Consider the following 26,386-nt stretch of genomic DNA (forward strand, 5'->3'; position numbering starts at 1 on the left):
CCTTTCCACTGAGACTGAAGTCCACCACATTACTCTACCCTTACTACCTCCAGTCAAGGAATATAGCAAGGAGAATTTTACTGTCTCACTGAGCCCCTTAATGCCTACAGTCCTTCCCAGTTTCCCAACGAGGTGGTCAATTTCAGTTCATTGTTTTTCCAAGGGTCACCATCTTCAAGTATATTTCAGGCTGTCTAATTCTACAGAAATATTCTCCAAGGTTTATACCCTCCTCCTCTCTCCAACCCTTTTAAAAGTAAATGCTAGGTGGAAATGCCATCCTTCTAACCCGCTTCCAGCCAACGCCTATGTACAGGGAAACTATCATTTTAAAGTCTGCTCTCAGTTATGGGGAATAAATAATAAATTGCTCTATAATACAGCATTACAGCACAGAAAATGGCACACTGCCTGGCAGACGGGCAGAGCTGGAAGAGCACACGTGGAATGGATTTTACTGCACACTTACTGGGTGATCGGCATCCAGCTCAGAACCATACATGAGAACTCTGTGAGAACATTTGTCTAACTCAGAGATCTTCCGGGGAAACCAGGGCACATCCTCTAGCTCTGCTGGAAACACAGTGCAGGTTCAAAATATTAGCTCACAGATTGTATTCTCCCCTTTGCAACATTTGTCAGATTTGCAAAATCACCCGACAAGCAAAAACTGGCCTTGCCTTCTTCCTCTGTCCAAATGTTCTCTGGCGGATTCAGCGTCACAATCGTGGTTTGAAATTTCAGTGACTGAATGAGCTCATTGAATTCCGTTTTGCCACACTCACAGTCCACAAAGATTTCAACTTCCGAACTTCTTCGCCGGGATTTCCTGGACTCAATATGAACCATGTTGACATGTTTTTCCTGTGGAAATATAAGCAACATCTCTTAATTACCTTCAGGGCACAATAAAACGGATGCCATGGGCTGCTCTTGTCCAACTCCTAAGCAAAAAGGTACCAAGTGCCCACAAAAGAGGAAAAGACAACCTTCTCACCATTTGCTTGACTGAAACATGGAAATGTTTTCCAACCATTGTCTCTACTAATAAGAATATTAACTGTGCGTAGGATTTCCTGTCTCATTTTTAACAAGGGGAGGACATTAAGATATATAAAGGGCCCTATAAAATGTGTGATAATTATGAACCTTATCATTTCCCAGATCAATCCACATCCCACTGGTGGTATGCATGATTGTTTGGGAGGAAGTTAGTTTATTGTCATATAATCCCCAGATTTATTTATTTATTTATTTTTATATATTTTCCAAAAAAAACCTAAAACTCAAACTACTGATTTTCTAGTAGTATAACATCTCTTTTTGAAATAAAGCTTAAAATCTTGGAAAAAATAATAGTATGAATAGCAGGCAAATGAGGCAGAAACTGGGAAGGTGATATGAAAATGACTGAGGTTTGGGAACCACTGGCCAAGGCGTGGCTCCATTGTAGGGGAACAAAAAAAAAGGAAGCAAGAAAAGTGGCTAAGAAAGGATCTCTGCAGGCAAAAAAAAGAAGAATCCTTAATGGAACCACTTAGTAACTGGTCTCTTTCGGCAACCTCCAGGCTAGCTTCATCCAAGGATATGTTGCTGCAACTATCATGATGGATTTCATGGGTAAAAGCTCTTACAATAAGGTGTTCCTAGAAGGGCAGCAATTTAATACTTAAACCTCAGGTTTAAATTTTCCCAGTGATATAGTCTTCCTTTGTCCTGAGTTAACTGAAGACTAAGTTCTCCTCTCCACCCTAACCCACCCCCAAATAAGCAGATCCCTCCCCAGCACTCCATGATACACTCTGATTATGAGGACAATTCCACGTACACTCCTGGATGACCTCAGAATTTTCAGCACAGCAGCAGATAGGTAGTTTCCGGTACCAGACTAAGATAAAATCTCATGGCATCCTTCTCTGTATAAAGAAACTAGTCTTTTGACCAGGACACTAAATGCTCTATTTCTGTTTTTAATAACTTTTGCAATAATGCCATATTTTCTAAATCGGCAGATAATAAAGGTAAGACTAACATTAGGTTCAAAGTTCAAGAGTCTTCTCACACACTGTGTCACTTTGGGCTCTTAATGTCCTTTGGTTGAAGCAAAGTGGATATTTTTAGACAAGGAAGCTGAGGTCCAGATGGGTTAAGTGATGTAACTAAGACCCCATGACTAGCTGATGGCCGAGTGAAAACTCATGGCTGCTCACTCCTTCTCCAGGGATTTTTTCCACTGCACCCAGCTGTCTAATTGAATTGCCCTGCCTTTGGGAACTGTATGGAGACAATGCTGGATGATATAATCATGCGTAAAATATTTCCCCAGATTTCCATTACCACTCTTTATGGTGCCTGATCCTTTCTTCAAGGTCAAAAGAGAACAAGGAAATATTTGCAAAAACAGGCTGCTAATTCCCCCTCTATGGTCATCAGAGAGGCATCACAATAATGCCTCATATCTGTACACTTTACAAAGCACTTCCACTCATATTATTTCATCACAACAACCCTGTTAGGTGGGAATTATTACTGCTATTTTACAAATGAAGCAATTGAACCTAGGAAGCAGCTAGTGATTAGCCAAGCCAGGAGAACACAGGTCTGAATCCTCTGACTGCAATTCCAACCCTCTTTCCACTGCACCAGCAATCCAAGGCACCATGCAGAGCTAGGCTCCCTATCCTACAGCTCTAATCACAGCCTGTGCCCCCAAACAAAATGCACTGACAAAGGAGGTGCTTGCTGAAGGGTAGGGGAGCCATCAGGTGTGCCCCGGCAAAAAGGCAACAGTTTTCCTGGCCTTTTATAACCTCCCCCTCAACGGGGCTCTTTCTTGAGGTTACAAACCACCCACCTGGGCTTAGGAAAAGGCTACTACATTTCTACAAGATAAAAAGAGAGCTAGCCCTAGCTCATATATAAGGAGAATGACTCATCTTTACAAAAGACACATTAAGTTCTTCAAACAATGGGGCTTCGGGGAATATCGAGTACCTATACTAATATATCTCATTTTATGCAATAAATGTGCTCTAGGACATGTGCACGATTCAAATATGAACAAATCAAATCAGGCTGAAGGCTCTTGATGTTTAAAGATACCCTCTTTGACCGCTTTTGTGTTTGCATTTCCAGGTGTGAGGCTCACACTTTTTAATTACCGACTTCCTCACCTGGCAACAGTGTGCAGAATTACTAATAGGCTGACGCTGAATTAATAAAACACGGTTTCCACGAATCTGCTTATTTCTTTGTTTGACAGACCAACTTGTCTTGTAAAGCCTGATGAAGCTTGGTTTCTTTGAAATTTGCAACACATTACTCAGAAATGGTTCAGTAATATTTCATAACAGATGACAAGTTTGTAACCCGGCACACAGACGGCTTTAAAGTTAGATAATGATATTTTACATTCACCTGAAAGAGTTTCAGTGCTTTGACCAATCCACCAACTTCATTTTTCAAGGAGAATACAACGGCCATCTTGCTGCTCTCGGTAGCAGTGTCACTTTTGCTGCTTCCCTTGTTGCCTTTTTTATCATCATTTTTGCCAGCGTTAGTTTTATTTAGCTTCAAGAACGTAGAAACACACACACACAAATATTAGTTAGGATTCCAGAGTTCTCTACAACTAGATCCTTTTTCAGACATTCCATTTATACGCTGGAAGCCCCAGCAATCACACAAGCTCGAGGAGAAGTTGCCAAGTCACTCATAACTTTCGTACAAGTCTAATTTACTCAGGGACACTATTTTCCAATGCTCAAAGATATCACCAGTGGTTGAAATTAAAGGGGAATCATACTTGCTTCACTTTAATAGCAACAAAAATCTGATCATCATAAAGTATAAAGTATCATGTATGAATAATTCCTGTCTTTCTTTCTAGGTTTATTTTACAGGATGAAATTTGATCTGTTAGCCTAGCTGAATCATATAGAAGCTATATTAATTACTAAACGTAACAAAATTAAGACTAAACATATAATTTTTGTTTCGATTAAATCTTAAAAACAAAATATTCGTTTTGTTCTGAAATATGTCAGGACAGGCACTAAAATTGATCACCTTACATTCTGTAATTAGATCCACACTGTCAATGTGAATCTATCTGCAGAAGTTCGCCACAGAGTGTATTCAATTAAGGCCATCTGTGTCAGCAGATGATATCTGAAAAGTGGCTATTAAAATTCAGCCACAAGAAAAAAGTAAAGAAAAGAAAGAACTAGCTCATCATCAGGAGCCAAGAGTAGAATCTGAGAAACTGGAAAAGATTACCACTTTATTGGCCAGTCAAATACTATAATACATGACTAAGTAATGGCTCTTAGTCTATTAGCTAAAGACAAAAATGGCAGATTCCAGAAACTCAGATCGCATTGCCAGAAATACACAATTAAAAAGCTGGAAACTTTTACTTAACAGACAAATCAAATTAGAGTGTACTTTTTTGTGTTCTTTATATGCAAATGAAGAACCGGGCAAACAGAACTTTCTCCCTGGCAGAGAGTAATAGAATGCAGTCATTCCAACCTATTACTTCCTCATGAAACTGAAAAATGTACATTTGATATGGAACCCAGTGAATAGTGCTTTGCTATTTTCTTCCTCTGATTTCTCTACTGGCTTTATTTTCACACAGTCTCTACTGCCTCACTCACTAGGTTTATATGTCATAGAAATAAATATTTTATAATTTATGACTTGAGGGAGAGAAGTTCATATAGGCATTGGCATTTGACAGTCTGTTTAGTCATTAAAAGCTCAAATGTTGTAGTACTCTCAACATCTGCCACAGATCTTATATATTTAAGTAGCATTTTTTATATGAAAGTATTATTATACATTAACCATAACTCTGAGTTTTCCTTGTTTTCCTTCTAGCAGTTCATTGTGGCTTCAGAATTCCTCATTGTAATATCACATTCAAATATACATGTTATTTAAATGTTAGAAAACCTATGTACGTTTTTAGACTCATTTTTGCAAATTGGTTTAAACAGTTCTCCAAAACTTACGCCCTGATTACTTTTCAACATTTTTAGGAGTGATAATATACCAGTACAATACAACCCTCTGGCACATATTCGGAGCTACAATACTAAAACAGATTTTTCTATGATACAGACTAAATTTCAATTGGTTGATAAACTCTGGTAGACAGTAATGAAATATCATTTAATATTTTTAATAACTAGAAATCTGAATACATTTTTCTTTCACTATCTTTTTTATTAAATCCTATGACTATTACCCCATATCAGGATCTAAAATCCTGCAAAATATTATTTTTATTCTGTTATTGTTTAAACACAGAAACTGCCTTAAACATTGAAATAAGTGATGTATTGCTTTCATTACTCCATCAGTTAAACTGAAAAATAATGGAGTAATAAGGAACACAGGAAAACTTTTGAGAGGAATCTGATCTTTCTCTTATTCCAACAACCAGCACCTACAGACAAAAACAGAAAATATTACTTTGTGTTTAAAGACCAGGTTTTGTAGATGGAAGGGGGTACAGAAGACACAATAATCTTGCAGGAACCACAGAAATCTATTTAATTTCTTCTCCCTGTTCCAACTCATAATAAATGGCCTTTCAAAATTCTGCACACTTTTTTTTGGTTTTGATATAAGACATTGATTGGTTTATACAACCTCTCATTCATAATGTTCGGGAACTTCTTTACTTTCAACTTATAAACTTTGAGGAAAGGAAGTTTAGCACATAGCGATCAGGACACCCACTTTACTTTATGGAGAGAGAAGGAAGAGTGGAGGCAGGTTAGACAGATGATAGAGGAAAGAATTGAGGTGTTTACAGCAGGTGTCCAAATGGCAAGGATAACTATCGCTACCCTAGAAAACACTCCTCTAGAGAGTGCCAGCTACTCAGTACTCACTGTTAAGCTGCCAAGCAGCTGATGCTCTTCGGGCACTGCTGAATCCAGAGAAAGCCCTCTCCTTGCCCAGTATTTACTAGAAAACATCATCATTGCCGGCTGCATGGATTCCGATGTAATTTTCTCTCTCTGCAGCAGGGGGGGACTAGAGAGGCAGTAGCAGCGCTGGTGGAGATTGAGAGAAGAGGCGTGCGAGCAGTGGACCTCTCAGGGCGCTGCCCAGAACCCTGGTGCTGAAGAAAAAGCAATGTGAATCTTCCCCTCCCCAGGCTCCTTTATATGAGTGACTGGGGACTGATGGAAGGCTGATTAGAAAGAAACTCATTTCTGGCTGCCGATGGCCACAGTCAGATTACAGACCTGAAGCCTGGGGTTATCTGTGTTTGTGGTGCTATTTGTTTCATAGGTCGAGTAGCAGTTTGGGCATGGGTGGTGGAGAACAATATCTAACGGTGTTATTTGTAAAAGAAAACATCTATCCCCTGACATTAGCTCTCATCTCTCAAATCTGCTACTGGCAAGTTAACCTCAGCCTTTAGGTAACTATGAATTCAAAGTTTTCCAAGGAAAATAATTCAAGAAAGATCAGCAAATGCAGAATCCCTAAGCCATTGTACTTTATGTTAATAAGCTTTTTCTGATCTGATGTGTTATAACTGTGTGTGTGTGCACTTGTGTGTGTGATGGCGTTCATAAAATACACTGCTTTCCAATCACGTGATGCCACTATGCAATGATGTTCAGGCAACTGTATTGTAAAGGAAATGTGAGGCTGTGATTTAGCCACATATAGATATAGTTGAGACACTAACCCTAGAATCTTCCTAAGTGGGAAGGAAAAGGAAATGAAATGCCCATATAGTCATTCCTTTGATGACTTGAAACTAGAACAAGTCCAACAATTTGAAATGCACATATCAGTTGATGTACTTACTATTCAAACTTTAGTAAGCCATAAAATAACCATGGAAAATATTACCAGCCTCCTGAAGGATGGAAGACTCTTGACCAAATGGACTTGTTTGACTGTAAAACTAAACAAAACCTAGGACTGGCACTACTTGTCTACATAGAAAACAGGATGAAAATTTTTCAAAACAGGAATGGCTGAGCAAAAATTAACTGGATTTTAATTGTTTCCGGAGTCTGGAGGGGACATAATTATTACTTGATCTAATTTTTGAAATATTAAATATTTGGCTTGAATTTCCTCTAAAAATCAGCTCTGATAACCTAATAGGAAAGTGAAGTTTAAATACTTTGGTTGGGACTTCCCTGGTGGTCCAGTGGTAAAGAATCCACCTTACAATGAAGGGGATGCGGGTTTGATCCCTGGTCAGGGAACTAAAACCCCACATGCCGCAGGGCAACTAAGCCCGCGTGCCACAACTACTGAGCCCACGTGCTCTGGAACCCGCACACCACAACTAGAGAAGAGGCACGCCACAACTAGAGAGAAGCCTGCACACCACAACAAAGAGCTCATGCCGCAATGAAACATCCCACACGCCTCAATGAAGATCCCGCGTGCCGCAACTAAGAAAACCCGATGCAGCCAAAAATAAATAAAATAAATAAATAAACATTAAATAAATACACTGATTGAAGTAATAATAATAATAGTTAATATTACTGAGTGCTTAGTATTTGCCAATTCCTATTCTAAACACTTTTTTAGATAAAAATGTGATTCATCATCACAACCACACTTAGAATGCAGTAACTACTGTTTCCATTTTATATAAGGAGAAACTGGGGCACAAAGAATTTAGGTAACTTGCCAAAGGTTTACACAATTAAAAAGTGGCTGAGGCAGGATTTAAGTTCAGGCAGTCTGGCTCCAAAATCCACGCTCTCAACTATTACATTACACAGCCCCTTGAGTATTCCAAACAAGGTAACTCAAGAAAGTAGGTAACTTTCAAGAAAGTACTTTCAAGAAAGTAGGTAACAAGGTCCCTCAAGGTAGGCTCAAGAAACCATACATGGATTACTTCAGCTAGAACAGGATTTGGGAAGCTGTGTAATTTTGGGAAGCTGTAAAGATTTGCTAAGCACCCACTCTGTTAGCCACTGAAACTGAGTCCTGGGGATGCAAAGATAAATGAGATACAGTACCTACCCTCAAGCAATCACAGCCTAGCTGAAAGAAATATACGTCAAATAAGTAAGTGAAATAAAATACATTGAATTCTCTGCAGAAGACATTAGAAGCACAGAGGACAGACTGCTCAATGTTATTGATATTTCTAATAAGATGAGTTTCCAGAAAGTGATATTTGTTATGTTCTGGCTTTTAAAAGGAAAAATTTTATAAATAAATTTCATAATTTATCCAAAAAAAGAAATAATATTCAGCGAGTCACCAACTACTTGTTGATTTTTATTTTGACATTCCTTTTTCTAGTCATAACTGCCACCACTCTAGTTGAAGCCTTTATCAATTTTCTTCCCTCTAACAGACTGTCCTGCCTAGACTACATCTTACTAAGGCATCATTTTCATTAGGCTATAGTCCCAATACAAAAATAATAAATGCTTCCTTTGTAGATATAATTTTTTTATCCTGGCATTCAAATTTCCAAATAATCAGTCCTTCAATCTGTCTTTCAAGTTTAATATTTGTCTTCCAAAAACTTATATCTTCCCTTGGTGTTCCTTTTTCTACCTCTCTGACAATTTTTTTTATTTTCTTTTTTTGTGTTTTTTTCTTTTTAATTGTTTCTTAAATTTGGTGTTCCCCAGGGTTTTATTCTTGACTCTCTTCTCAAACAATATATTGTGAGTGAAGCTATATCACATAGATTCAGTTATTTGACAATACCTGAATCTCTATAACCAGCTTAGGTCTCATCAAGTTTTAAACCCATATACTCAAATGCTTACTGGACAGCTTCACTTGGCCATTCACATGCAATATGTATAAGATCTAACTTTGAAGAGTTTTTTTTTCTTAAATTGCTATTATTTATGTGTGGTCTGGTTCAATGAATGACACAATAATTTAACCAGTCCCCCAAGTCAGAAACTTGGGAGTTATTCTGGCACCTTTTTATCTGCTCCCACATCCAAGTAGACATGTTGTCTTATGGATTTTACACCTTAACATCTCTTTTTCTTCTCACTGCATGCTTAACACTATTGCCTTAATCCAGGTCATATCTCCTGGCTATATTTCAACTCCTAAGTGGTTTAGGCCTTCAGTCTTAAAGTCCTCCTCTGAGCTGCTACTTTTCTAAAATACCAGTATGGTTATGCTATTGCTTTGCACAAAGCCCTTCCCATTGATCTCTTTCCCCTACAGGATAAGGTGATAAAGTGAAAAGCCCACTGAATGCCATTCAAGGTTTATCAGGATTTGGATCCCACATTCCTCTTCAGTCTATCTTTCACTGGCACCCTTGCCCCAAACCCACACTCCATCATTGTTGAGCAACAACAGTTCTCTATATATTTTCTTATATTAATTCTCTCTACCTGGAATCACCTCCTTACTATCTCCCATTCCATTCAACAAATACAAACTTATTTTTAAATATTCAGCTCAGGCAACACCTCCTAGAAGCCTCTTTCAACGCCCCTAAGGTATTGGGTTGGCCGAAAGTTTCATTCGGTTTTTTTCTATACGATGTCTGTAGTAGCACTTAGGTGTCTTTAACTTCATTCAAAACAATTTTGTTAGATTGTATGTGACAGCTGTCATATCAGCATGTATTTTAAAAAAGACATCAAAATTGGTGAATTTTTCTGTAGCCATTTTAATATTAAAGATGGAAGAAGAAAAGCAACATATTCGGCATATTATGTTTTATTATTTCAAGAAAGGTAAAAACACAACCAAAATGCAAAAAAAGATTTGTGCAGCGTATGGAGAAGGTGCTGTGACTTGACTGAATGTGTCAAAAGTGCTTTGCAAAGTTTTGTGCTGGAGATTTCTCACTGGACGATGCTCCACGGTCAGGTAGACCAGCTGAAGTTGATAGTGATCAAATTGACACATTAACTGAGAACAATCAACATTATACCACGCAGGAGATAGCCTGCAAAATATCCAAATCAAGCATTGAAAATCATTTGCACCAGCTTGGGTATTTTAATCGCTTTGATGTTTGAGTTCCACATAAGTTAAGCAAAAAAAAACCCTCCTTGACCATATTTCCGCATGTGATTCTCTACTTAAATGTAATGAGGGCTTCCCTGGTGGCGCAGCTGTTAAGAATCAACCTGCCAATGCAGGGGACACGGGTTCAAGCCCTGGTCCGGGAAGAGCCCACAGGCCGCGGAGCAACTAAGCCCGTGTGCCACAGCTACTGAGCTTGCGCTCTAGAGCCCGCGAGCCACAACTACTGAGCCCGCATGCTGCAACTACTGAAGCCTAAGCCCGCGAGCCACAACTACTGAGCCTGCGTCCCACAACTACTGAAGCCCACGTGCTTAGAGCCTGTGCTCCACAACAAGAGAAGCCACTGCAATGAGAAGCCCGCACACCACAACGAAGAGTAGCCCCCGCTCGCTGCAACTAGAGAAAGCCTGCACACAGCAACAAAGACCCAATGCAGCCAAAAATAAATAAAATAAATTTTAAAAGACCAAAACGAATAAATGTAATGAAAACATTCTGTTTTTAAAACAAATTGTGACGGGTGATGAAAAGTGGGTACTGTACAATAATATGGAATGGAAGAGATCGTGGGGCAAGCAAAATGAACCACCAACAAACACACCAAAGGCCGGTCTTCATACAAAGAAGGTGATGTTGTGTATATGGTGGAATTGGAAGGGAGTCCTGTATTATGAGCTCCTTCCGGAAAACCAAACCATTAATTTCAACAAGTACTGCTCCCAGTTAGACCAACTGAAAGCAGTACTCGATGAAAAGCATCCAGAATTAGTCAACAGAAAACACATAATCTTCTGTCAGGATAACGCAAGACCGCATGTTTCTTTGATGACCAGGGAAAAACTGTTACAGCTTGGCTGGGAAGTTCTGATTCATCCGCCGTATTCACCAGACGTTGCACCTTCGGATTTCCATTTATTTCGGTCTTTAGAAAATTCTCTTAATGGAAAAAATTTCAATTTCCTGGAAGACTAAATGGCACCTGGAACAGTTCTTTGCTCAAAAAGATAAAAAGTTTTGGGAAGATGGAATTATGAAGTTGCCTGAAAAATGGCAGAAGGTAGTGGAACAGGGCATCGAGGCACATATTGGACAAACCACAGATTTGGTGTCTGTGCTATGGGATAACTTGCAGTGTTCCACAAGTCCTTTTTGATCAAAATTCTTCTCAGGGCAGTAAGGACAAGGAGAGTATAACGGTTTGGGACATTCCTTGGCTGAAGCAATGCATCCATGGCGGTGGTCTTCACACATTCCATGATGTAATTCTGGTATTTGGAACATGTAGCCACGTGCGCCCAGATCTTGGATGGGAAGAAGTTTTTAGAGCAGTCATGGCAAGAAGTCTCTGTGCTTGTGCTGTCAATCTATCGCTGGAGCTCCAGGGCTCCGAAGCCAGGTGCTAGAGTGCTGTGACACACTCCAGACTTCTTTGGTTTCAGACATTCCTGCAGGCATGCAGAGCAAAGGACGTGTCCATGCGGCACCTGAACTGTATTCGAGCCACATGGGACACCGGAAGTGGCCCAGGGTCTCGGCCTCTGCCACGGGCCCGGGCCTGGCCAGCAACACACTACCCTATCTCGGTCCTGCGGCTGCGCCACCATTTTGCCGCCCGGGGGCGCAGGGCAAAGGCAGGAGGTGGGGGGTGGGCGAAGCGGGACGGAGCGGGGCGAGGACCTATTACTTCTGAAATAGGTGAATTCCCATATAAGAAACAGATTAAATTATCAAGCTTTCATGTTGTAAATAGTAGTATTTCCACTATTTCTGAAGAAGGAATACGTTTTGGGAAAAAAACAGGAGTTTTAGGGACAGTGAATTTGAGTTGACTGCAGTACTATCAAGTGACTTTAAACAGCATGCAATTATAAATGTGAGACTGGAATTTGGGAAATAGATTAGAGCTGGGAACAGTAATTTGAGAGTAATTCAGTGATGTTTGCTGATGCAGGACATGAACTCTCCAAATAAAATAATATATATAGAGAAAAACCCCCTCTAGAGAGATTGGAAGCCTTTTGCACTATTGAGGGAAACATAAAATGGTACAGCCACCGCGGAAAACAGTAAAGCGCCTCCTCAAAAAAGTAAAAGCGTGGGGCTTCCCCGGTAGCGCAGTGGTTAAGAATCCACCTGCCAATGCAGGGGACACAGGTTCGAGCCCTGGTCCAGGAAGATCCCACATGCTGCAGAGCAACTAAGCCCGTGCGCTACAACTACTGAGCCTGCACTCTAGAGCCCCGCCAGCCACAACTACTGAAGCCTGTGCTCTGCAACAAGAGAAGCCACCACAGTGAGAAGCCCTTGCAAGACAACGAAGAGTAGCCCCCCAGTTCGCCACAACTAGAGAAAGCCTGCGCACAGCAACGAAGACCCAATGCAGCCAATAAATAAATTAATCTATTAAAAAAAAAGTAAAAGCAGAATTACCATACGATTTAGCAATCCCACTTCTGAAAGAATTGAAAGCAAGGACTCAGAGATATTTCTGCACCCATGTTAATAGCATTGTTATTCACTAGAGCTAAAAGGCTGAAGCAACACAAGTGTCTATCAATGAATGAAGGGATAAACAAAACATGGTATATACACACAATGGAATGTTATTCAGCCATAAAGAGGAAGGAAATTCTGACAAATGTTGTAACATGGATGCACCTTAAGGACATTATGCTAAGTGAAATAAGTCAGTCACAAAAAGACAAATACTGTATGATTCCATTTATATGAAGTATCTGGAGTAGTTGAACTCACAAGCAAAATGGAGCTTGCCAGGGGCTGGGGGGAGCGGAAAATGGGGTACAGAGTTTGTTTTGCAAGATAAAAAGTTCTGGAGGTTGGTTGCACAACAATGTGAATGTACTTAACACCACTGAACCATGCACTTAAAATTGGTTAAGAAGGTAAATTTTATGTTATGTGCATTTTACCACAATCTAAAGTTTTTTAAAATAAATATATAAATAGAGAACCCAGGAACTAAACCACGAAAGATGCTCACAATTAAAGGTAGAATGAAAAAGAGAAGTCATCAAAGTAAAAAGATGATTAAAGGAGGTGAAACATAGAAAGGAGATAAGATAAAACTTGTGGTCAACGGTTTCAACTAGAACAGAGAAGAGGAAAAGAATGAGAACTACAGAAAGACCACTAGATTTGGTGATGAAACTGTCACTGGTGACCTTAAAGAGTGCAGTTTTAACAAGACAGAGGAAATAAAACCCAAATTACAGGAGTTAAAGGGTGTGGGTGCCGAAGTGTAAGCAATAGGTCTAGATCATTCATATGAGATTTTAAAGGACTCTTTCTGTGTAGATTTCACTATTTTTGCTTCCTCCAGAAATCCTACTAAAGCAACAGTAAAAGACTTCCTTTCCTTTTTAAGGCACAGAAGAGTAGCATAAATTGGAGAAACAACAGCAACAAAAAACTGAGAGCTTAAAAGGAGATGAACAAATGATCAAAGACTCTGCAGACATGAGAAAGCTGAACCCGAAGCTATCAATGAAGAAGACTGAGAAGCAACTCAGTTAACACTGTCGAATCCCCTAAAGGATCAAATACCTCTAGAAGTGGAGGTAAATGGAGGAGACCAAAAAAGAATGGCTCAAAGACTGTTTAAGAAGCTGTGAAAAAATTTCAAGACTTAACAACAGTTAGACTAATCAAAACAGTGTGGTACTACAAGACGATCAACATACAGGTAAATGGAATAGAATTTAGAGTTCGGAAATAAACTCTTACGTTTATGGTCAATTGATTTTCAACAAAAGTGCTAAGGCAATTCAATAGCGAAAGAATAACTTTGGATATCCCCATGAAAAACAATGAAGTCAGACTCCTACTGAAGCAGAGCAGGACCCTACGGTCCTTGCCCCCCACATCCTCAACCTGCCTTTTGTCTGTGGAAAAACTTTAGCCAAAGTATAAGTTTAATCAGAGAAGTGAGAAAATGCAGAAACAAAGGAAAACAGTCAAAGGAGATCAAACAATAATAGTTCAGTCATTAAGCACAGTCAAGGACGTTTAGTTCCTCCTCAAGGGCTGTAGATAATATTCTGAGCCATATCCTGTGAGCTGTCTTAAAGATACTGAAACCTCCAGCAGTTGGAAGAAGTTAACTACATGATGACCAGGCTGCAGCCATGACGTAAGCTGCCACAATTCCGAGAATTGGCCACAAGGAAATGGGAACCAACCAACCCTGGAACTGAAGATTAACCGTACCTAAAACAATCAAGATGACGCTGGTCAGACCACCAATGACAAATTTCAAGATGACTGTCTGAGCTGACTGTGCATAATTCCGAGAATTGGCCTCAAGGAAATGGGAACCAACCAACCCTGGAACTGAAGATTAACTGTACCTAAAACAATCAAGATGACGCTGGTCAGACCACCAATGACAAATTTCAAGATGACTGTCTGAGCTGACTGTGCTGTTTCTGCATGGAGCCCCCTCCCTCCACCTATAACAGCTCTTCCCCACTGACTGCCAGTAGGGGGGAGTTGACCTTTGGACAGACGTCCATCCTACACCCCACCCCCACCCCCCACTTGCCGGCATCCAAAATAAAGCAGTTTGCTTTCCACTGACCTTGCCTCTTTATTTTTTAACTTTTTTTTTTAAACACCTTTATTGGAGTATAATTGCTTCACAATGTTGTGTTAGTTTCTGCTGTATAACAAAGTGAATCAGCTATACATATACCTATATCCCCTCCCTCTTGCGTCTCCCTCCCACCCTCCCTATCCCACCCCACTAGGTGGTCACAAAGCACAGAGCTCATCTCCCTGTGCTATGCGGCTGCTTCCCACTAGCTATTTTACATTTGGTAGTGTATATATGTCCATGCCACTCTCTCACTTCAGCCCAGCTTACCCTTCCCCCTCCCCATGTCCTCAAGTCCATTCTCTATGTGTGCATCTTTATTCCTGGCCTGCCCCTAGGTTCTTCAGAACCATTTTTTTTGTTTTTTGTTTTTAGATTCCATATATATGTGTCAGCATACAGTATTTGTTTTTCTCTTTCTGACTTACTTCACTCTGTATGACAGACTCTAGGTCCATCCACCTCACTACAAATAACTCAATTTCGTTTCTTTTTATGGCTGAGTAATATTCCATTGTATATATGCACCACATCTTCTTTATCCATTCATCTGTCAGTGGAAACTTAGCTTGCTTCCATGTCTGGCTATTGTAAATAGTGCTGCAATGAACACTGTAGTACATGACTCTTTTTGAATTATGGTTTTCTCAGGGTATATGCCCAGTACTGGGATTGCTGGGTCGTATGGTAGTTCTATTTTTAGTTTTTTAAGGAACCTCCATACTGTTCTCCACAGTGGCTGTATCAATTTACATTCCCACCAACAGTGCAAGAGGGTTCCCTTTTCTCCACACCCTCTCCAGCATTTATTGTTTCTAGATTTTTTGATGACAGCCATTCTGACTGGTGTGAGGTGATACCTCATTGTAGCTTTGATTTGCATTTCTCTGATTAGAGATGTTGAACATCCTTTCATGTGTTTGTTGGCAATCTGTATATCTTCTATGGAGAAATGTCTATTTAGGTCTTCTGCCCATTTTTGGATTGGGTTGTTTGTTTTCTTGATATTGAGCTGCATGTATGGCTTGTATATTTTGGAGACTAATCCTTTGTCAGTTGCTTCATTTGCAAATATTTTCTCCCACTCTGAGGGCTGTCTTTTTGTCTTGTTTATGGTTTCCTTTGCTGTGCAAAAGCTTTTAAGTCTCATTAGGTCCCATTTGTTTATTTTTGTTTTTATTTCCATTTCTCTAGGAGATGGGTCAAAAAGGATCTTGCTGTGATTTATGTCAGAGCGTTCTGCCTATGTTTTCCTCTGAGAGTTTGATGGTGTCTGGCCTTACATTTAGGTCTCTAATCCATTTTGAGTTTATTTTTGTGTATGGTGTTAGGGAGTGTTCTAATTTCATTCTTTTACATGTAGCTGTCCAGTTTTCCCGGCACCAATTACTGAAGATTGCCTCTTTATTGGCTTTTGAGCTGCGAGCAGTCAGCAAGCAGCCGGGCCCCGCTTTCGGTTATGCTACCGTACTTCATATACAAAAATTAACTCAAAATGGATCACTGACCTAAATTTAAGAGTTAAAACTGTAACACTCGTAAGAAAACATAGGAGTATCGTCATGACCTTGGATTAGGCAATTTTTTCTTAGATATGATAAAAGCATAAGCAACCAAATGTAAAGTCTGATTTCATCAAAATTAAAAACTTTGTGCCTCCAAGGACATCCTCAAGAAAATTAAAAGACAACCCACAGTATTGGAGAAAATATTTATAAGTCATGTATCTGAAAGAAGACAGTATCCAGAATATATAAGGAACTCTACCAACTCGACAATGAAAAAACAAGTAAACCAATTTTTAAATGGACAAAGCATTTGAACAGACATTTCTCCAAAGACTACATAGACAATAAGCACATGGAAAGATGTTCAACATCATTAGTTATTAGAAAAATGCAAATCAAGCACAAAAAGAGATACCACTTTATAAACCACTAGGATGGCTAAGATAAAAAGGACAGACAAGTACTGGAAGGAAGTGGAAAAACTGCAAGCTTCATACATTGTTGGCAGGATTGAAAAATGATACAGCCACTTTGTTTGGTAGTCCTTCAACATGTTAACTATCAAGTTACCATATGACCCAGCAATCTTACTCCTAGATGTATGTTACTATGGTGTGGTCACTTTGGAAAGACATTTGGCATTTCCTCAAAAAGTTAACCCTAGAGTTACCATGACTCAGCAATTTTACTCTTCAGTATACACCTAAAATGAAAACATATGTCCACACAAAAACTTGTACATAAGTGTTCATAGCAACATTATTCATAATAATCAAAAAAACAAAATTCCTAGTAATTCAAATATCAACTACTGAAAAAACAAAACAAAACATGTTATGTCCATAAATGGTAATATAAAGGAAGTACTGAAATGTCTTCGGACATAAATGAACCTTGAAAATAACATACTAAGTGAAAGAAGCCAGTCACAAAAGACCACATATTGTATGATTCTTTATATAAAATGTCTAGAAAGGGCAATAAGAAACAAGAAAAGGGATGGGGGAGAGGAGAGACAGACAGACAGACAGAAGTAGATTAGTGGTTGCCAGGGGCTGGAGGGAGTCGGGAGGTAGGAATGACTACTACCGCGTACAGTTTCTTCTGACGGTGATGAAAATATTCTAAAATTAGATATTGGAATAGTTGCACAACTCTGTGAATATATTAAAAACCAGTGAACTGCACACTTTAAAAGAGTGAATTTTATGGCACATAAATTATATCCTAATGAAACTGTTATTTTTTTTAAAGGCAGTTAAAACCCCATATTCCCTTCTATTCTACATAGCCAAGCCACTTCCCCTCCTGCCCCCAGGTAGATGAATGGAGCTTATTCTCTGGGAACGGTAAAACAGAGGGCCTCTGGTTTGAAGGGCACTAGACGTGGTTGAGAATAGTATCACCCTGAAAGGGAAGTGATTAAATGAATGCATGCCCTGGATACTGAGACTCAAACCACAGGAGGCTGAGAACCAGGCATTTACCCTGCAGCCAGGTGGTGGGAAAAGCTTGGAGACTCTGACCAAGAAAAAAGGAAAAACCTAAAAATACATTAAGAGCTCTGAACAAAATGGAGCAATCAGATTACCCTATGGTAAAGCCTCCGTAGTTGACAAGCCCCAATTTAAACATTTGGTAGATTGGATTAGTGACAATTATATATAAAATCAGCAAAAAAAAAAAAAACACCCAAAGAAACAAAAACAAAAAACCTTAATAAGAATTAACCCCCAAAGAAAAATGAAAGGGCCAAAGAAAGACACGTCTCAGCTAAGAACTGCACTGCCCTAACCAATATTATATCAACTATATGGAAGATGGAACAATAAAGAAGAGTATACTGTGGGAACTGAGGGGAGGGGGAAGAAAGCTAAGTCTCCATCTTTGAACACAGGGAGTCAATGGATAATTCCTCAAACTGGAAATTAAAGTAGGAGCAACACAAGCATATCACAGCATTGAGAGATATAGAAATAAACACCAAAAGAATCAGCTGAAAGTTGAAAGTCTTGCCACTGGGAGGAGGAACTGGAGGGTAGGGAGAAGGAAAAAAAATTCTCATAACAACAAATCTTGTGGAAACCATGTGCAATGTGTGATGTTGATGACAAAAATTAAAACTTTTAAAAATAAACTATACTGCAGAGAAATAGGGCATTGGTTTTGACAAACCTGAGTTTAAATCTTAGCTCTGCCACTTACCTAGCTATGCTTGAGGACATGTTATGTCACATTTCTCAGCCTTCATTTCTGTAATACAGGGAAATAATATCTACATTTTTTTCTTTATAAATTTATTTATTTTATTTATTTATTTTTGGCTGCGTTGGGTCTTTGTTGCTGCACGGGCTTGCGGAGCTTGCAGCAAGCAGGGGCTACTGTTCATTGCGGTGAGTGGGCTTCTCATTGCGGTGGCTTCTCTTGTTGCGGAGCTCAGGCTCTAGGTGCGCGGGCTTCAGTAGTTGTGGCTCGTGAGCTCTAGAGTGCAGGCTCAGTAGTTGTGGCACACGGGCTTAGCTGTTCCGCGGCATGTAGGATCTTCCCGGACCAGGGCTCGAACCCGTGTCCCCTGCAATGGCAGGCGGATCCTCAACCACTGTGCCACCAGGGAAGTCTCAATACCTACATCTTATGGGGCTATTATGCTGATTAAATTGGATGTGTATACAGTTCTTATCACAGTGTCTGGCAGATATTAAAATGCTCAAAGTGTTAGTTATCTCCCTATCCTTCACTGATTCTGAAGCCAGAGTGATATAAATAGGGGAACTGGTTTGGAATCTTTGGCAGAAATTAAGGAGATACGTATACCTAGGTTTTGATGAAGTGACTGTCCTTATAGTCCATGATAACCAGGCAGCCAACAGTCGTAAGAAGAGCCTACAGAATTGGCTTGGACCAAGCAGTTACAGAGCCCAAGAGTCAGAAAGTAGGAAAGTATAAAGTGAGATATTGCCAGATAAGGAGACCTTCAAACACAAGATCTTACCGATGAAGAGGGCCATGTGATCGTGAATGGCCATGCTGATAAACAGCTGACAGATGAGACAAGGCCCACGAAATTAAGGAAGTTTTATGTTAAGGACATCAATGAGTCCTCAACGTAGGTATCTGTCCTACTGAAGACAGTTGTAAAAACAAGTGAGAAATAATATAAGCCAGTCCTTAAACCACCTGGAAAATGGAAGTAGATCCTAGGAGGCTGAAGACTTCTAGGAAAAAGATATGGAAAACGTGATATAAATAAAGGAGTATCCATGGTGCACAATTAGGTCAGACCAATCTTTCCACTCCTATCAACTTCTCCCACTACACACACATACTTCCATTTGTAGGCAAAAGATGAGAGACCCCGAGGACTTCTTACTCTTCCCTTCCTCCGTCACCACTCACCCTCACCACCCTGGCCAAATAAAAATCCAACTGGGAATAAAATGTCATCAAAGGAAAGCTAAGCTTCAGAGATGTAAAGAAATGTGTTTGAGGGGAAGGATAAAAGGAAATAAACTGAAAGTACGAAAGAATTCTCCTGGTCATTCCCCAAGGTGAACGGAGAAGGCAGGTGAAGTTATTAAAGAATAGATATGGGATGTGAGAGTATGCAGATATTTGGAAAAAAATCAATAGTGATTACTTTGAGATTGGGAATCAACACAAAGTCTGATCTCTTTCCCTTAAGTAGCTTGTCTTTTTGGTTTTAAGCCATCATTCCAGCCTATCAAGTTTGTGTCACAAGCGAATTTGATATGTATGCCTTCTATGATTAAACTACATTGAATAGAAAAGGCTGAACTTTATAGCACAAAACCAACCTAATCAGTTTGGTTGGATTTTTTTTCCCATTGACATTTGACTCCTAGAGCTTACAGGGTACATTTTAGGTTCTTTGGCAGGAACTGTTCACTATTACTACCATCCACTCCTAATTCCTCCAACCTAACCACATGAATACCATACCAAAATAAATTTATGCCATAGCTAAAGTATTTTCTTGATTTGGTAGTATACTATCAATAAAAGGAAATGAAATGAGCCTGCCATGATTAACTTTTAAGAAACTCAAGCAGGCTTCTACATAACAGCATTTTCTTTTTAACATATTCACAAACCAACGTCACGTACATAGCTAACGAAGTTGTCATCTATCCTGTTACTTTAAGTATCTACAACTGAATTAAAAAAAAAAAAAAAAGGTAGCAGTATGGGGAAAAAAGCCTTAGGCTCACCTGAGACCTTAGAAGATCCCACTCTTTGAAAGAGAAGTCTTCATAAAATTGATTATGCCATGATAGAGTGAGGGATGAGCCTGTGCTCACATGAAGAAAATCTCCAAACTATATCAACTCAAGTGGCCTCCACCACTTCAACCCGTACTACAGCAGATGAAAGTGAGCCTGCAACACCCATGGAAAAGAGATATACAATTTGGCCATACAACATCTAAAGCAATCTAAACACAGCTCTAGTTTTTTTTTTAAAGCAGTCTACTAACCCATTGGGTCTGGTACCTCCAGACTAGTGTGGTGTTGGAAATATCTATTACTGACTGTTACAGCAAAAGCCCATTTCTGAAGTTAATAGTCTTCTTAATTAAAAAAAGCTGAAAGAGAACTGGACTGCTCATTGGTCACAGCTAAGCTTACTGGAATTTGTTCTTTTCACTCTGTCTACTTTTTCACATAGAGAGAGATGTGAGGAACAATATACCACAGAGATATTTGAGGAGAAACATATTTAACAGCTGACCTATTATCCTAACATTTCAATTCTAACTTTAGGGATTGAACTACATTAGGCAAATATGATATTTTTGATTCCGGAGCGCTCTTGAAGAAGAGACTTAGATTACAATCAGTTTTTCTTTACAGTGACTTTGTTAACAATGTAGTTTCCCATGGGCTAAAAGAGTGCTTTTGGATATCCCAAAAGTTATAGAAGTATGTCCCATCGCACTGCCCTACCCCACCCCACCTTTGCATCTAAGGATGAAACACTGTTTTTCCCTAAGTCAAGACAGATAACCTGAAAAATAGGAGTCTATTTATAAAACAGTGAGAAAAATACTTGCAATCAGAGCAATACTCAAAAATCTACAACTTAAAACTCGCATATTATAAGGACCCAAAGGGAGATTAGGCCAAATACATTATATCATTCAAATGGCAGTATTCACATCAAAAGTACAATTAAGTACAGATGTTTAGTACTGGATAATCACATTAGATACTAATGGAAACCTTTCAGATTCATCTCAAATTTAATCCTGTTTCATGTTCAGAAATAAAATGACACTGAAAGTTTGTCTTCAAAATGTAAGAAAGGGGCTTCCCTGGTGGCGCAGTGGTTGGGAGTCCGCCTGCCGATGCAGGGGACACGGGTTCGTGCCCTGGTCCGGGAAGATCCCACATGCCGCGGAGCGGCTGGGCCCGTGAGCCATGGCCGCTGAGCCTGCACGTCCGGAGCCTGTGCTCCGCAACGGGAGGGGCCAAAAAAAAAAATGTAAGAACGGAGGGGGAACCTATGGGCTAAGATGACTCATCACTTTTTACTAAAAATGGTGACCAGAACTAGGGCAAATTCCACCTGAGAAAAATCAAGGAACTACTCTCTAACAACTTAAGGATTTGCCTACCTGACCATAAGTCAAAATGTTAAACTATAAAATACACTACATAATTCCAGTTCTCTAACTTCAGGGAGGCTCAGGAACCACATGGAAGCCTGTGAAGCATTTTAATGCAGATTCCTTAACCTCACTTCCAAAGATTCTGATTCTGTAGCTCTGAAGTAGAGCCTGGACATGTATTTTGACAATACAGACCAAGAATTTGGAAATGAGCACTCTAAACATATTTTAATTAATGGAGGTTCAGCATATAAAATCATTAGCGTGGGTCAAATTATGTCATTATCCTCACATTGCACAATTTATAACAATGGTTTTCAACTTTTGGGGAAAATCAGAGAACCTTCTGAGAAACTATATGACCTTTCCACCAAAATATGCATGTATACACACAAGATTTCAAATACAATAAGAGGTTCATGCATCTTCTGAAAGCCCAAGTAAAGAAATGCAAGCTGGAATGATGTTACCTATTACATAGTTACACACAAAGTCAAGTGAAATTCTAGGTTCTTCAGTAAACATTTTGGGTTACTTTATACAAAGTATCTTTGATAATGGGCATAATTACATCAATTTCCCATAAGAATTAGTTGGCATCCATAAAAACCTCTGGAAAGGTCAGGTTCAGCAAGAATCACTGTCATTCTCAAAAAGTTGTTTTCCTTACTCAAAAAAGCTTTAGTCATCACCAAGTTTCTAGCATTATAAAGAGGTGAAGAATCCTCGGCACATGAAACAATCAAAATAGGAATGATCTCCAATGCAAAAAGGTTTCCCACAGACTCCTATCAGAACTGTAAATACGTTTTACAGCTAAATTACTTGAATTGTAACTTTAAATATCATATAATATAGCACACAATATTTTACATGTTATCAGCATGGACAGAGCATCTTATGAAAACTGAAACAAATCTTTAAAAAGTTAAACTAAGACATTTACCTGAACTATCTATTTTAGCAATATCAAACAGCTCAAGTTCACATGGTATTTGCTAACTGGATTTTGAGGACTCTAATCAAGTAAGACTTTACTTAGCACTACATTAGTATCATTTCCATATAAAAAATGGGCTAAAGAGAAATTCAGACTGTTTAGTAAAAATGTTTTTAACAAGTAGCTTTAAAATAATAGAATTTGACAAAAGTTCAACTTACTAAATGTATTAAGATTTTTTAAAACTCTGAAGTAGATATTACATTACATAGTAGAAAAAAACTCCCCCAAAGCCCCTGTCCAGGAAGAACAAGAAGGACATCAAGATGTTCTCAGCAATTTCCTCAACAGCAGGAAATGAAAGGCTGGAGATGCCAAGGTTTTGATCAGTTTACTTTTTTTTTTCTCTGAATAGGCTTACTCATTATTAACTGATGAAAGATAACACACATATGATATTAAAAACTAAAAATCTAATGGTTCTACTATCATGACTGTCAGTTAATGCTCAAGTAAGAAAAAAGTTCTTTTGGTTCCCTAGCTCTCTGGGGGGAAAAAAAAAATCTACCTACTGGACCATTTTAGAACTGTGTAGCTTTTATTTTACATTATTAACATCAATTGTAGGAAGCTGATTTACTGATTCAGATAATTATATCTTCCAAGGCAACACTATGCCCAATTTCATGCTAATGAAAAGTTTCTTTAGTTCTATAAACGGTCATGTTTCTTGCTTATTTCCACAACTCATTCAAATGATTGTTTCTACAACATAAAAATATAAGATGCACTGGGGCCCATCTTGGATTTTTTTCTTCTGATGAAAAACTAGCAGATTATTTCTGGGTGTAATTTAACTGAAAACACTACTTCAACTTCAAATTTATTTTAATGATATGTACAGAATTTAACAAATTACAATTAAAATGGAATCAGTTATGTTAATTACACATAACTTAATATCATGCAACACTGCATGGTAAAAACAACAGCTTCATTCATATACAAAAAAGTATTATTTTGAGACTTGTGATAGTATATTGAAATTTTTGACATAAGCTTTTTGTAAAGAGTATTTCATAAAAATTTAAAGACCTGATTAATCAGTTAATACATTATTAGGAAAGATAGTAAACATTACTAGTAAAGTGAGACTACAAGCAATTAACTTGAAAATTATACCAGATACAGGGTTGGATGTAGTCTCGTGAAATAAATGTTTGGTTAAGAAAATAGTTTTGAAAAAGATCTTATATTGAAGCTATGTATTAACTTTGTGAAATCAGGTTATATAAATCAATAGTCAAGTTTATTCAGTTAAAGAAAATATGCCTATCCTTTCTTATACTCATAAATAAGTACTTATACAGTCTTTATATACAAGTGAAGAAAAATTCAATGTAAAAATATACTGCCAATCCACTTCTTATGGTTGAAATAGCTCTTTATCTACACATTAAACTGCATTGATGAAAATGTCCAATTCATGTCACATTCAACCAGCATAAATATTTAAGCTGTATTGTTGTAAACAAAAGAGAAAAACAAATTCTTTTATTTCATCACTGGGTAACAATCTACTTCTCAACTTAGAACGCTATAGAAAGGCTCAACATTTAATCAAATCCAAACCCACTGAACTTGGAGTAAACAAAGTGAATGTTTTCAAAGTGCATAATTTCCAACTCATCCACTTGTAATATTTATCCAATTCCAGTTCATCAGCGAGAAAATAAAATGTACTTAGCTATAAAAATACTAAGGAATGTTATTGAAAAGGAAAGGCTATTTGGTAGAAGTAACTACAAAAATAATTAGTTTAAATCTTCATAAAGCTTTAATGCAAGAACATCAGTACACTTTCTTTCCATAAACCTTAAAGCATGATCAATACCAAGATTTTAAATTTCCACCTTTCCAGTACTTGAAAAGAAGTTGCAATGAAGTGTCTCTTCAAAAAGCAAGAAGAATGATCATGCAGGTGTTACTCTGCTGACATTTGGGGACATGGATAACTCTGCTGGGTTGTCATCTCTGGCTCCACTGGCAGCAAGTACAGGCAAGGAGTTACTCTGAAATGCAGATGTCGGACAACTAGTCATGCCAACATTTTCATCTTCACCATTGTCTGAATCTGGTGTTGTAACTTCACTGTCCTGAAGCCCCAGGATCTCACAAACTGCTTGTGGCAACTCCTGAATAAGAAAAATCAAATATAAAATCATCATTCACCATAGAGGAAAAGTAATCACAAATGAACACTTCTGTTTAATACTACATCTAAGCATTTGCTTTAACAGTGTAATTGTTATACACCCTCTCAAACCACCCTTCTCCTCGCCAAATGAAACCCTTAACCACTCTTTTTAATAAGTGGTTCTCTGACCTTCTATCCTGAATTAGCCACTCTCCACCCCATCCCACCACTCCCACAAGCATATTGTTTTCTAATATTCTGCATTTATTTCATTCTCCTTATTGACACCATCTTTCTCCCTCAATACACAGAAGTTCCTTAAACATAAGAAGTATCTCACTGACAGGTTTTTTGGGTTTTTAAAAAAATTTATTTTGGCTGCGTTGGGTCTTCATTGCCACACACGGGCTTTCTCTAATTGTGTCGTGCAACTCTTCGTTGCAGTGCATGGGTTTCTCATTGCGGTGGCTTCTCTTGTTGCGGAGCACGGGCTCTAGGTGCACAGCCTTCAGTAGTTGTGGCTTGCGGGCTCTAGAGCACAGGCTCACAGTTGTGGCGCATGGGCTTAGTTGCTCCGCGGCATGTGGGATCTTCCGGGACCAGGGCTCGAACCCATGTCCCCTGCATTGGCAGGCGGATTCTTAACCGCTGCGCCACCAGGGAAGCCCTCACTGGCAGGTTTTGAACAGAACAGCTATCAAATAACTGTGTGTAAAACTGAACCAAAATAAATATTTGGAACCATGATCAAATGACACGAAGACCAAATAAGAATTCTCATAAAAAATATGAAAACCAAAATACATCAAAAGTCTAATACTTTGGTTTAAATTCAGAACATAACACATCAACTTCGCCTTGTTTTTAGAGATTATTAAGAGTTTGACTGATACAAATGTAATGACATTTCTGATTAGCATCTGTCTTTACTTAAAGATACTACATATTTAATATGAGGTCCTTTTCTGTGTTCTTTGATTAGGTAATTTATCAATGCTTCTGCAGCCTCTTTATTGTTTTCATTACTTTTGTCGTTTTGCCTTATTATTATATGTTTCCTATCTAGCGCATAATTAACCAATTGTTTTCAATTAAGTGCTGTAAATTTATAATGGTAAACAAATGCTAGCCAATGCTTTGTGTCTGCCTTCAACTTGCTGCCAATTTTACTTCTGAAAGGAAAAATTCTTTCTTGACCTCAATCCACCAAAAATATATGAACAAAAAAATCTTACAATTACTTAAAACACTGTATACCTTGCATTTTACCATCTGTAGAGAAATTGCTTCTGCCTTGCATAGTACATCTTCCACATCAATTTTCATGGACAATTCATTGATATGCTAAAATAAATCAATAAAATAAAATAACTGAAACTGAAACACTTATATTCTACTATACAACTTATTACCAGTTATATTACACTGTAGATGAAATCCTTAAAATAAAAACACCCTCATACTACAAGTG

The 26,386-nt window shown here is 38.5% G+C and overlaps 2 protein-coding genes and 1 pseudogene across 6 annotated transcripts in view; all 3 read right to left on the reverse strand.

Moving 5' to 3' along the window:
* Positions 1-6,011, reverse strand: part of TPH2 (tryptophan hydroxylase 2) — an 89,517-nt gene extending 83,506 nt beyond the window's left edge. The window contains exons 1-4 of one of the 4 annotated variants that reach the window (XM_024736765.1): positions 5,908-6,011; positions 3,418-3,589; positions 681-864; positions 470-570 (exon numbers count right to left, since the gene is read on the reverse strand). In XM_024736765.1, coding sequence (XP_024592533.1) covers positions 470-570; positions 681-864; positions 3,418-3,589; positions 5,908-6,011 — 561 coding nt within the window. Of the gene's footprint in view, positions 1-469; positions 574-671; positions 865-3,417; positions 3,590-5,906 lie in introns of those variants that run through there. The other 3 variants (XM_024736767.1, XM_024736766.1, XM_024736768.1) reach the window with 3 other exon arrangements.
* A 952-nt stretch (positions 6,012-6,963) lies between these two features.
* LOC112394409 (E3 ubiquitin-protein ligase RNF114 pseudogene) lies at positions 6,964-11,633 on the reverse strand (annotated as a pseudogene).
* A 12,899-nt stretch (positions 11,634-24,532) lies between these two features.
* TBC1D15 (TBC1 domain family member 15) overlaps positions 24,533-26,386 on the reverse strand; it is a 63,308-nt gene continuing 61,454 nt past the window's right edge. For both annotated transcript variants that reach the window (XM_024736735.1, XM_024736734.1), the window contains 2 exons: positions 26,173-26,259; positions 24,533-24,913 (listed from right to left, as the gene is read on the reverse strand). In XM_024736735.1, coding sequence (XP_024592503.1) covers positions 24,692-24,913; positions 26,173-26,259 — 309 coding nt within the window. In that variant the 3' untranslated portion in view covers positions 24,533-24,691. The remainder of the gene's footprint in view (positions 24,914-26,172; positions 26,260-26,386) is intronic.

Source organism: Neophocaena asiaeorientalis, unplaced genomic scaffold (assembly GCF_003031525.2).
Source record: "Neophocaena asiaeorientalis asiaeorientalis breed wild unplaced genomic scaffold, Neophocaena_asiaeorientalis_V1.1 scaffold134, whole genome shotgun sequence".
NCBI classification, from domain to species: Eukaryota; Metazoa; Chordata; class Mammalia; order Artiodactyla; family Phocoenidae; genus Neophocaena; species Neophocaena asiaeorientalis.